The following is a 12,535-nucleotide window of genomic DNA, read 5'->3' as shown; positions in this document are numbered from 1 at the left end:
AGTTACTAGCCACATGTGTCTATTTGCGCACTTGAAATATGGTTAACGTGAGTGAAAAACGGAATTCTTAATTTCATTTAAATAACCACATGTGGCTACTGGCTACCATATTAGACAGTATAGCTCTAAACTCTTCTCAAATCTTCTAAAATTACATTTTTTGCCTCTTGTCCCAACACCTCACTGCCTTCCTGTGACACACCTCTATGGATCCTCAGTCCTGTTCCCTACCACCCTTCCCTGGCCCTCTTTAACTGACTCCAAGTTAGAGTACAACATTTACTAGATTTTCTTTCTAGACTCTCCATTGTCACAACTGAAATCTGAAATCTGATCAGTTTACCAAGTTTCACCCCATGAGTCAATCCACATTATGTGCACACACATAGACATTCACACAAGTTTCTTTGTGTCAGAGGATGGCACTGTGGCTATGTTCTTTCTTCTCTGCAGGAGGGAAGTAGAAAGCCCCCCAAATGTGAGATCCCTTATTGCTGCTGGAGCTTGTGACATGGATCACCTCCCTCCAAACAAATTCACAGAAGCTGAGAACAGCTATTTGAATCTTAAGGAGAAAACATCCTTCATCACAGGGCTTTCTTTCCTTCCCCCAGGCCTAATAAACTGAAGTTAGCTGATTTCTCTAGTTTATTAGATACTTGCTTTTTTACCGGCCTTTTCTAGCTGAGCAAAAGAACAATTTCCATACTGTCTTGATCCTGGCTAAGAGCTCTAGCAAAAGCATTAAAAAAAATTTACCAAAGTAAATGAAACCCACATACGTGGGCTTTAGTAGAGACAGTACTTAAAATGGAAAGAGATTCAGGGTTATAACTCTTAAAAGCCATAACTTTGTAATTATTTGTAAAAGTAATCTTAGAAGTCTAAATTTTTCATACCTACTCCTTAGGAAAAAAACGGGTTTCTGTAAACTTCAGCTTAATAAGAAGGGACACATAGCTCTTTTTCTCCAAAATAGATATAGCAAGCAAAATAAAAAACCCTCACTCCATTTCAAACATCTGGCTGCAAGGCCAAAGTCTCCTGACAGAGAACACCTCCAGTTTTATATATATCCTACTCTGAGCTATATAATTGAGACTGGGTCCTGCCTAGAAAAACAAAAATAAAAACGCTGTATCTTTTAGGTATTATACAAATTGGGAGTCACTGAACCCAACCATCCAAAAGGGGGCGCAGATATGTAGGCTGCAAAAAAAACCAGCTCAGAAATGTAAACTTCTCTCAGGCCAAGCTGTCCCAGTTACAGGGTCAGTGCAAAGTGTTGTAAAGCACTAAAAGGCTATTCCTGGGTGAGTTTGTGCTCAGGCTGCTAAGAATTTCCACTAGGCTTTAAATTATGCTATTCATCACTGAGCAACTGAGGGCCAATCTACCCTCATGTCTCTCCCACACTTCCTCTCCGTGTCTCTGCAAATAAAAGAGAGACCTTATACCACCACCACGTGAACTAAAGACAGGCTTTCACAGTCTAACCATGAAAAGGAGAAGTTTCCAAGTTATTCTGCCCAGCTGCATATTTTGGATGCTGAGGTGGGTTCTTGTAAACCTTGTAAGGTTCTTGTAGACTTTCTTATCATGGCATACAAAATGGTTGCATAACCTGAACTCTTGCAGCTCCTGATGTTTTTCTTTAGGCATGACACACAATCTGTCCAGGTGGAAAAATCAATCCAGGCTCCTCTGTGCTCAGGCTGTCATTCAAAGTAAAGGCAGATAAACTTTTTCTCCCCTCCCTAGGCCCTTTACCTCCTTCCTGCCTTTCGGTTTTATTTTGGTAATAAGAAAACCAGACAATTCCAGCACAGAATTCAAGGTGCTACTGCTTGGTAAACTATTAACTGCACAGTGAACCCAGTGTGGCTTCATTAACATTACTAGGGTCTGCAGGAGGCCAGAAACAGACTTTCCCCCCCATCTTAAGAAGTGCCATTAGCTGTCCTTTCCACTGTCTCTACAGAAGTTGAAAAGGAAAAGAAAGAAAATAGTGCATGTTTGCATCACCAGAACAGGAATCGGGTGGGTTTTCCCTGGGAATCCAGAGTGATCAGGCCCCTCAAAGCCGGTGCCTAGAGCCATGCAACAAGCAGGCTTCACAGTTGAGTGAACATCAATGCATAATGAGTGGAGGCATTTCAATGCAAATAAACGCTGAATATGAAGGATTAAAGAAAGGGGAAATTAATCTTTTTCATAACACAGGGCACTTATTTTCTCTCCCTCTCACTCTCTTTTTTAAGTCATGCACACAACCGCTGGAGGGAATCCAAATTCCCCAGTGTGGTGGTGCTGCTTTATAAAAAGCAGAACATACACATTTAAGACCATGAATTTCCTGAGGATGCCAGCAACTGAGATTCTGACAGCTCTTCTGAACAGCCTCAGAAAAAAACGTGCTTCACGAAGTGGGGCCAGACTGACTAGTAAAAATCTCATTTCAAATCAAACTCCTATTTTTTCCAAAGCTCACAGCTTCCTGGGGTGTGGATGGTTTAAAGGGTTTGGTTTCAGCATTTGGGGATATGTGGATGCATTTACTGAAGGGGTTTTATTTTTCAGTTTGTTTCTAATTGCCCCATCCAAGTGATACTTTTGCAATAAAAACAAAATAAATAGGGCAGTTTCGTGCTGCTTTAGCAGGTGGCTCCATCTCTTCTCAGTCTGATCCTTTTATGTCCTAATGTCTCAAACCAAAGAACAAAGTGGCAGCAACTCTTCGAGTTATCCCTTAAAAAAAAAAAAAAAATTTGCCAACAAAGGTTACTCAGAATTTGAAGACTGTTCACTTCAATAGATGTTGGACTGGAGCAGAAAACTTGTTAAAAAGCTTTTTGTGCCATCACAAGTTTGCATCAGACACAGGATTCCTCAGACATCCAAATACTCTATCAGACTATCATTTTGAAAAAAAGAACCCAACTTTAAAATTCAAGTGGTCCCTCAAAAAATCGTTAACCCAGGTAAAAATTTTCCTAACTACAACTCGAAGCCTCAGAGAAGAAAGTCACTTCCAATCTGTTCCTTTCTCTTCTAATACCATTCTGAGAAAAATGTCAAATATCTAGAATTTTTAAAATAGGTTTTTATAAATAATGTATTCAAAGATTTCGACCCACTACTTAAAGTAAGAATCCCACTCTTTAAGAAAAATATACAAGTTTTGGTAAGAGTTTAAATTCTGAGAGATTCAAGCCTCATGCCAAGCCTTGAGGTTTCTACTGCTTCGGTTCCAAATGCCCAGTGGATAACAATTTTAGTGCACAAAACTTCACTATGCTGTGCCGTTCCTTTTCTCTTGGGTCAGACAGCTTTATTCTGCTTCATTAACCCCTTCTTTGCTCCTTGATGGATCTTGGAATCCAGTTTCCCTGTAAGGGAGAAAAAGAAGCCTCATTATTTATTTTTCATATTTGCAATGCAAATCTTCATGGCCTCCCAGGTCTTCTGGTTACTGTGTTCCTGTCACACTCAATTATCTTGCTTCAGGACTCAGACACTTTCAAATTTCAGTTTCATTCTGTGAGAATGAGGAAGCAGTGGGAACACTGTATAGAGACATACAAAAGCATGCACATGAACACACTGAGTATTCACCTAAAGAATCTAAGTTAATAGTTCTAATTTTGCAGCTACTAGAAAAGAAACATCACCTTTTCCAGGGTGTCTGATGTTAAGGCAAGTTTTTAAAGAATATACATATGTAATAAAGGAAGGCATTTCACACAGTGGGAAACCCATTCCTCTGACCTGTTAACTGGCTAAGCATAATGCATGAACCTCCCTCACAGTGAGAAAAGCAGTTCAACTCACCCCTTTACTGCCTCAGACTTAATAGGGGGAGTGACCTGAAACAGTGGAGTAGACCCACATGAATGCTTTACTGACAAAGGGCCCCTATCACCAGCTAAGAAGGGCAAAGGTTATAGGCAGTATGACTCGTCTAAGTGTTCAAGTTAGAAAACAAGCAACCTTCCTGTCCCAGGTGACCCTAATGAGAAGCTCTTCACTGATGTGGTCTCTGACCTCTGACTCAGATCTACCAGTAGAGTTTGGTTCAGTGGTAGCAGCCTTAGGAGCCATCTGTCTCATGAAGAGAATCTTAATAATTGAGTTCCTGTCAGTCTGGCCTGAGAAAAGAGCTTGAAGCTTGCTGTCTCAAAAAAAAAAAAAAGTATCATTTAAGTCAATAGTGATGCTGATGCTGGAAACCAACAGTTCAGTAGAACCTCAGCCTCAGCACTTAAAAACAAAAAAGAGAGAAAACAAAACAAGAAGGCTCCTTCTAAGGACAGCCAGGTATACGACAGGCCCATACTCACAACCATTGCTCCTCCTGTGCTGTCATTTTCATTTGTTGGCAGCAATCAGGTGTAAGAGAAAGAGCCCTGGGCCAGCAGGCAGGAGACCCAGGTTCCAGTTCGCCTTTTGCTGGTATGAACTAGCTGTATGACCTGGGGCAAGTCATTGTCTCTTTGGACTTCAATATCCTTCTTTGTCCGATTCAGAATTCATGTCCTGACTATTGCACAAGCAGACTGTGATAAAAATAACCTGAACCTAACAAGTTTCCCTGTTTTCTTACATCCTTCCCACCCCTCACGACCCCTCTCCCTCCTTGTCTCTCTAGGGCTACACCTGCCTCTGGAATAATATTACTTCCTTTTCTGGGCTTCCTCAGAAACCAATACTAAATGATACTCTAAATGCCATCCACAACAGTCACACACTGTTGATTTTAATTTGGACTTTAGAGCACAGAGTATTCCCAGGGATTTAGGAGTTCTTTCATCCCCCAGGCTGCCTGGCTGGAAGTCCAAACATGTGCCAGCAATCTGGCAAAGGGCCCCATTACAAGGCAAGTTTACCTTTGTAGCCCTAACACTACCATAGTGATTGCCAAATGGTAGATGCTCAATGTTTTCACCAAATGAATTAAACAAAGAAGGCAGACACTACAAATCTCAAAACCTTTACATTATGGGGACTATTAAGTAACCAAAATTGGATATCCAATTTTGCACATCGCTCTTTTCTGAAGTATTTCAATTTCAAGAAAAAGAGTTATCCCCTGGTCAAGCAAGCTCAAGTCACTGGCCCTCATGTGGGATCCAAACCGCGGCCCAGCTACTCAGAGCTGGTATCCAAAGCCAACTCCTAACCAACGTGCCACTCGGCTGGCCCTCAGTTTTACTTTTAATTTACCACATACAACTCTAAGCAAGTATTATTATTATTATTATTATTATTATTATTATTATTGTTTATTCTTTTTTATTAGTTTAGGCAAGTCTTTTAACTATATTTACTTCAGAGTCCTCATATTTTTTTTAAAAAGAGAGAGATTACCTTCTGCACACTCTCAAAGCTTTATAAGAAAATTCCAAGTATAATTTTCAGAAAACTCCAGTCTGATTATGAAAATCCTCAAGTGAGTCCATCTTGGGTAAGATCGACCCCATCAGAGCAAAGCACTCCGTGGTAGGCAAGCTAATCTCTAGCTTCAATGAAATCTAATATGGGAAACTAACAGGAGGAGGGAGATACAGAACAATAAGGATTTCCAGGGCATTCCCAGGAAAACCAGACATGTGCCATCAATCTGAGAGCTCCTTACAAATAAGGACTTCTTTACATGCCTAACATCCACCAAAGTGACTGCCAGTGGTGGCAATTCTTGGGCCAGCTGTGGGCAGTAAAGGTAAGGGAAAGGGACTTCTTGCATGAAGAAGCAGTCATCATGGCTGCCCTTTGATGTCAGGAACTTTGAACTCTGAGGTCTAGTTCAGCTTCTTCTTTCAAGACTTGGGATCCGGACAGTGAACTACAGTAACATACACTACACTCTCTTAAAAGCAGAGTGATAATGCTTAGTTTCTGTTTTTCCGCAATATTTTTACATTTAGCACCTATAGCACTTCAGTGTTAAACCACATCCTCAACCACGGTGCCTAAGAGAAAATCAAATGCATGTGCAGCAGATGGGCAAGAAGTTAAAAGGGGAAAAAATATTTGTCATAAATTGACATAACTCTCACATGCTTTGCATAAGCTATATAAGGCAGTATTTGCATGAGTTTATAGAGCATGTAGTTCATTTAAAGTAAAAAGATTCCTTTATCTCTTTGAACAGTCCACCTATATATATTCTACTGTATTTAACTTTTTTGCATTTCCTAATTTGAGTAGACACACAGCCAAGTGATATCATTTTGCACATTGCTCTTTTCTGAAGTATTTCAATTTCAAAAAACAGAGTTATCCCCAGGTCAAGCAAGCTCAAGTTTACAGGTCCAAAAACATAAATCAAAATATATACCTTTATTTTAAGGCATATATATATATATATATACATGATACAACATGTAAATGGGTTGTATTCTAAAAGTTTATTTTCAAGTCAGAAGCTTAGACTATATTTCTTATAGAGCTAATCTATAAAAGGTGGCTAGTTTCCTAAGCCTTCCCATCCTCCCCCCCCCCAAAAAAATTTAAGCCATAGGGCTGTAATTGAAGTAGAGTAGTAATATCATTAATACTATGGAACTTAACCACTTCAAGTAACAATATATCTGGAATAAACTATGAAGCATTCCAAATTAAGAGCTAAGTATGTTATTTTTCCCTGTGGCAGTAGGATTAAAGACTTTCCTGGCTGTAAATACTGGAGGTGACTCCTATGGCCTAAGGGAAGGAAGTTCTGGTAGGGTGTAAGGTTTTTAGAGCTGGTAAGATTTGAATGAAGGATAAAGGAATGAGGAGTTAGAGAGAATAGACACCTCACACCAGACTAAACCCTCACCCCTGCTCCCTCTCAATAGAATCCTTTTTTTTCTGAGACACACAGGGATTGGTGAACCTATTCTTTCTTTTTTTTTTTTTAAATACATTTTCACTACCTGTTGTTTCTGACCAATGTTTCTCCTTGTCTGGGCTACCACAGGAGAAACTGTGGTCTCACAACTTCTGTCTAGCCCTGCTGTCCCTGAAACAAGCATACAACCCATTTTGGCTTTTTAAAGCTTTTAAGTAACAGAAACAATGGGGAAAGACAAGAGGTTATTAAAATTTGCTCCCTGTGCTCACTTCGGCAGCACATATACTAAAATTGGAACGATACAGAGAAGATTAGCATGGCCCCTGCGCAAGGATGACATGCAAATTCGTGAAGCATTCCATTAAAAAAAAGAGGCTTGATCCCGAAGAATACCACTCTCCCCACCTCTATTAAATCTTATGGAGAAAAATGAAGGCCATAAATGTATTGACGGTGGGTCTCTGGGTAGAGAAAGTACTCAAGTAAAACATTCAGAGAAATACCTAAACTCTGTTCACACAGAACATTTTCTCACAGGAGCTTAAACAGCAGATAAAAACCAAGATAGAGGAGGAAGCTAAGAAAGGTTAACTGGGACTAAAGATCAAGGCAGCAGATGGGTCTGGGAGAGCAGATCTACCGTATTTCCCTCCTCCTACCAGTGTTGTTATCATTGCCTAACGTAAGGCAAGAATGGAACAGGGGTGGGGTGGGGTGCGTGGGTAGAATGCCACAACCAAAAAAGGAGGAGGAAAAAAATGGAGATTTAAATCCTACATAGTGGAGAAGAAGGAAAAAGAATTTCTGGGGCCACTTGGCTACCAGCTGGGGTATAGTCTGAGGTAAATAATTTGTCTAAGTTAAGGGCAATTTCTGTTCAGATTTTCTGATTTGTTGCAATCTCAGGAACATGCGTCTCATAAATTATAAGGATTGCCTGAATTTTGTAGTGAATTAATCTAAGTTCATACTCAAAGCATTTCATTTTGTGGTTGAAAGCAGTATTACTCAAAGTGTAATCAGACAACCAATGGCATCAGTTATCACTTGGGAGAAGGCCTAGGAGCCTGTTTTAACAGCTCTCTCGGTGATTTTTATTTACATTACATCTTGAGAAGTACTTCTCTCCAGAAAAGATTTATAAAATGGCTAGTTGGTCTCCAAGGTACAGGGTGAGGCAGAGTTGCGCACAGCTGAAGAAAATGCATCCCCAGAATCATCCAGTTCACACAATGGAAACGCAATGTCACAGAGGCACAAAATTGTAACTGACATGAGCAAATGGGAGAGTTGTCGATGTTGTTTTTGAAAGAAAGTTAGGCAAGGAGGACACCACTATGTGTTTCTTGAGATTGCTTTGAAATAGAAGAGGCTGCTATAGTACCAGACAGAGGAAGAGAAGTTGAGAATTGAAGAAAAGCTGGAAGTTGAAAAAGTAAAGTCAACAAGCACTTTCTAAGAAGTGAATATACAGAGGGTACTATAATCACAAATACATAAAAGCAAAAGTTACAGAAAAAGGAATCATCAAGAGATTTCAAAATGAGGATGAAAAGCAAGAGGACGAGGATTAAGCTCTAGGAACCAGTAATCAAGGGAATAGTGGGAAGTGATGCCTCCAAAATAGACACTCAAGAATAAACACTTAAAAAATTGTCCTATTCTTGGATTGACTACTGAGAAGTAATGGATAAATGACAATGTTGTCACTGGCATTGGCTTACCACTTCCTTTTATGAGCAGTACAACAGAACACAGCATACTCTTTTGATTGACAAATAGGATTTTATTATTATTATTATTTTTAGCTGAGCCATCCTGCCACCTGTTGGCAGCTCAGCGGCAGCTCAGCTTGGGCCAGGAACTGAACCGCTGTTGCTCAGCGAGCTCTTAACCAACTGAGCCTCTTGGCCGGCCTGACAAATAGGATTTTAAATGTATTAGGGTCCTAAATGGAAGTTTAGAGTGATTCGTTAGTAGGCCAGTAATTGTGGATCACAGTACACTTTGGAAAAGCTATACTGTAGTTAATCTAACATTAGTTATCAATAAATATAATTTTATTCATCCTCTAATACTTGAGATGCCATGAAACAGGTTAAAAAGAGAAAGTTTTTAAAAAGTTAAACAAGTGAGATGTAAAAGAAAAAGAAAAAGAAAATTAGATCATCAAAGCTTGTGACTTACAGATTTTTGGATTTCCTTTTATAGGAAACTTCACAATCATTTCCTGGGGATTTGTGCAGATGAAAACAAATGGAGAATCAGATTCTTGACTCATGTCTGGATACTGTGAAATACAAAAATAAAAAGTTCAGGCTAGTTGGGACAAATTTCAAATTTGAAGAAGATTAAATGGTGTCCCAGATTTCACCTCAACATTCTGGCGACAGGATTCTTCACATCACAGGTAAAGAGGATTATGCTCAACAAGCAAGAACAAACCTCTGCCTTTCCCAGGCCTTAGCACAGTTTTCTTACAGTTTATTGCCTCCCATTTCTGAAGTCCTATAATGGGAACGTCTTTAAAAAAAAAAAAAAAGGATGCCTAAGATGTCCCCTGAAAAATCATAACTGACTGCTCCTTTAACATATGTGACTGTGAGTTGGGAGATTCGGAGGTCTCCTTCAGAACATGCGGCACCCCTCCAGGTTCAACTCAAATGAAACACTGGAGGATTTAAGAAAAATAGAACATTTGTGAAAATTCTGCCAGAAACAGTCAACAGAACCCTTTTCTCACTAAAGGGAAGGAAGATGATTCATTCTGAAAGGTATGAACATGCAAAGGCTGTTTTGTTGGATGCATTCCAGACCTACTTAGGGTGAAAAGGTAACCAGTAGAGCAATTCTGAAAATTATTTAGAAGGCTCCTTTGGATTTCTTTATCACAAAACAAATCTATGTGAATACTTTGGACTTCTATTCCTTCTGTAAAGACAGGACCTAGAGTAAGACTATGCTGACCACACAATCGCAGTTTAAGGAACTGGGAGTTGGCAGAAAGTGCTCTCCAGCAATGCCCAACTGATCGGGTGTTTCATGATTTCCTGTCTTGGAATGTCCTGTGTTTAGCATGCTCGACAGATATGACTCAGAGGCTGACGGCGACTTTGGGTCACTTCATTACCCGACGAGGCTTTCTCCTAGTAATTACCATCAAAAGTATGAAATTATTTTCCACTCTTATTCACCTGCTACGATGTGTCCTCTAAAGATCTAAGGCTCTAAAGTATAATAGAAATGGAGGTTTCAGTAAGAAAATTCAAATTGCTCTGGAAGTGGAAGCATAAACAGTTAAACTTCTTTACTAATAAGCACTTGAGCTAGGTGGTAAGTAATGCTGTGGAGAAAACAGAAAGGATTTTAAGCAGCTTTTGTCCTGCCCACATACCATGGTGTTCAGTGTGGGACAGGTGTGGCCCGTACTTTGATAAAACATAGCTTAATATCAAGTATCAACCACAATTATACTCAAAGGCAAGGTCAAAAAATGTCCATGGTAGAAAGGAAAGACTAAAGATGGAAGTGTAAACTCTCTTCTCTCTTTATTCCCTGGGTCTTTAGAACTCAAAGAAAAGCAGGGTCCAGCTGTTACTGCTGAGGTGCTTTGGCACAAATAAAATCCAGAGGCGGCTGCTATCAAGATCTTTAAACCTAATTCCACAGAGGCCAAAGCAGCAGCAGTCACAATTAACATCTCTTCAGTTTTTGTGCTCTCTCTTCTCTGTGTCTTACAGAGTGCAAAGGCAGAGGACAACGCTACCAGGACTTCACAGCTCTGCTTTCCCAAAACTGCAAGCCATTTCAGCCACTCTCTCCTTTGTCATCCACACCCATAAATGTCCTCTCCACTGGATTCATCCCATTAACAAACATACTTTCTGTAATGTCTGCCATAAAACAAAAACTCTCCAGATCCCACATTCTCCTCCAACTACTGCCCCATTTCTCAGATTTTATAGTAAATTTCATTAAAAGACTATCTATACTCCCTGTCTCAAATTCTCCTATGTTTTCTTGAATTCACTCTAAACAGGTTTTCACTCCCATTGCTCCAACAAAACTATTCTAGTCAAGGCCATTGTTCACTTCCATGTTGCTAAATCAAATGGTCATTTCTCAGTTCTCATTTGAATTGATCTATCTGTAGGACCTGACAAAATTCTTCTCTCCCTCCTTGAACACATTCATTACTTGGCTTCCAAGACACCATTCTTCTCTTCCCGGTTTTGCTTTTTATTGACTGCTTCTCATCTCCTCATCCTTTAAACGTTGGAATGCTTCAGGGGTCAGGCCTCAGACCTCAACCCTCTCTACATTCACAACCTCAGTGACTTCCTTTAGTCTTAGAGTTAAAAAATAAGGCCCTGGATTTGTAACTATGAGAGGTGATGGATGTTAACTAAACTTACTGTAGTAATCATTTTGCATTATATACATATATCGAATCATTATGTTGTACACCTTAAAATAATACAATGTTATATGTCAATTATATCTCAACAAAACTAAAAAAATGGTCCTGATAATGCATATCAAAACCATGAGATAGCACTTCACACTCACTAGGATAGCTATTACCAAATAGAACAAAAACAAAAAACAGGACAACAAGTGTTAGTAAGGATGTAAAGAAATTGGAACCCTCATGCATTGTTGGTATGAATTTAAAATGGTGCAGCCGCTGTGGAAAACAGTGTAGTGGTTCTTCAAAAAGTTAAACACAAAATTACCATATGACCCAGCCATTCTTCTAGTTATATACCCAAAAGAACTGAAAGCAGGGACTCAAACAGATACTGTCTACCAGTGTTCACAGGAGCATTATTCACAATAGCCAATAGTTTCCACAACCTAAATGTCTATCAGTAGATGCATGAATAAACAAAATGTGGTATATACATAGAATGGAATATTATTCAGCCTCAAAAAGAAATGAAATTCTGACACATGCTACAGCATGTATGAACCTTGAAAAATTATGCTAAGTGAAATAAACCAGACACAAAAGGACAAATATTGTGTGAGTCTACTTATATGAGGTACCTATAATAGGCAAATTCATAGAGGCAGAAAGTAGAATAGAGGTTACCAGGGACTGGGGGAAGGAGGAAGAAAGAATTATTTAATGACTGCAGAGTTTCTGTTTGGAATGATAAAAGCATTCTAGAGATGGACAGTGGTGATAGTTAAACAACATTGTGAATGTACTTAATGCTCCTGAATTGTACACTTTAAATGGTCAAAATGGTAAATTTTATTATGTATCTTTTACCACAGTAGAAAAAAATAAAAAAAGAAAAATTTGAGGTCCTAGATTTCCTTCCCAAACCTGCTCGTCTCTTATTTATACCCCTTTAAAATAAATTGCTATTCCATCCTTCCAATTGCTCAGGTCCCAAACCCCACAACCATCCCATTGGGAAATCCTGTCAACTCTACCTTCAAAAGACATCCAATATCCCACCACCTCTGAAGACCTCCATGGCTACTTCTCTGGTCCAGGCCATCATGACGTCTCCCTGGATTATCACAATCACCTCCTAACTGGTCTCTCTGTTTCTGCCCTTAACCTCCCTCTTGTCTATTTTCAAAACAGCAGCCAGAGCTATTTTTTTTTTTTAATATCAGATCATATCACTTCTCTGCTTAACTTCCCAATAGCTTTTCATCTCAGTCAGGATGAAAACCTAAGTC

The 12,535-nt window shown here is 39.3% G+C and overlaps 1 protein-coding gene across 1 annotated transcript in view; it reads right to left on the bottom strand.

The window, feature by feature from the left end:
• Positions 1–3,083: 3,083 nt before the first annotated feature.
• Positions 3,084–12,535, bottom strand: part of TRIP4 (thyroid hormone receptor interactor 4) — a 48,489-nt gene continuing 39,037 nt past the window's right edge. Inside the window, exons 12-13 of the mRNA XM_019630436.1 lie at positions 9,023–9,125; positions 3,084–3,389 (exon numbers count right to left, since the gene is read on the bottom strand). Of these exons, the coding sequence (XP_019485981.1) occupies positions 3,322–3,389; positions 9,023–9,125 (171 nt within the window). The 3' untranslated portion in view covers positions 3,084–3,321. The remainder of the gene's footprint in view (positions 3,390–9,022; positions 9,126–12,535) is intronic.

The sequence above is a fragment of the Hipposideros armiger genome, unplaced genomic scaffold, assembly GCF_001890085.2.
Source record: "Hipposideros armiger isolate ML-2016 unplaced genomic scaffold, ASM189008v1 scaffold_910, whole genome shotgun sequence".
Classification (NCBI taxonomy): Eukaryota; Metazoa; Chordata; class Mammalia; order Chiroptera; family Hipposideridae; genus Hipposideros; species Hipposideros armiger.
This window is presented reverse-complemented; position numbering and strand designations above follow the sequence as displayed.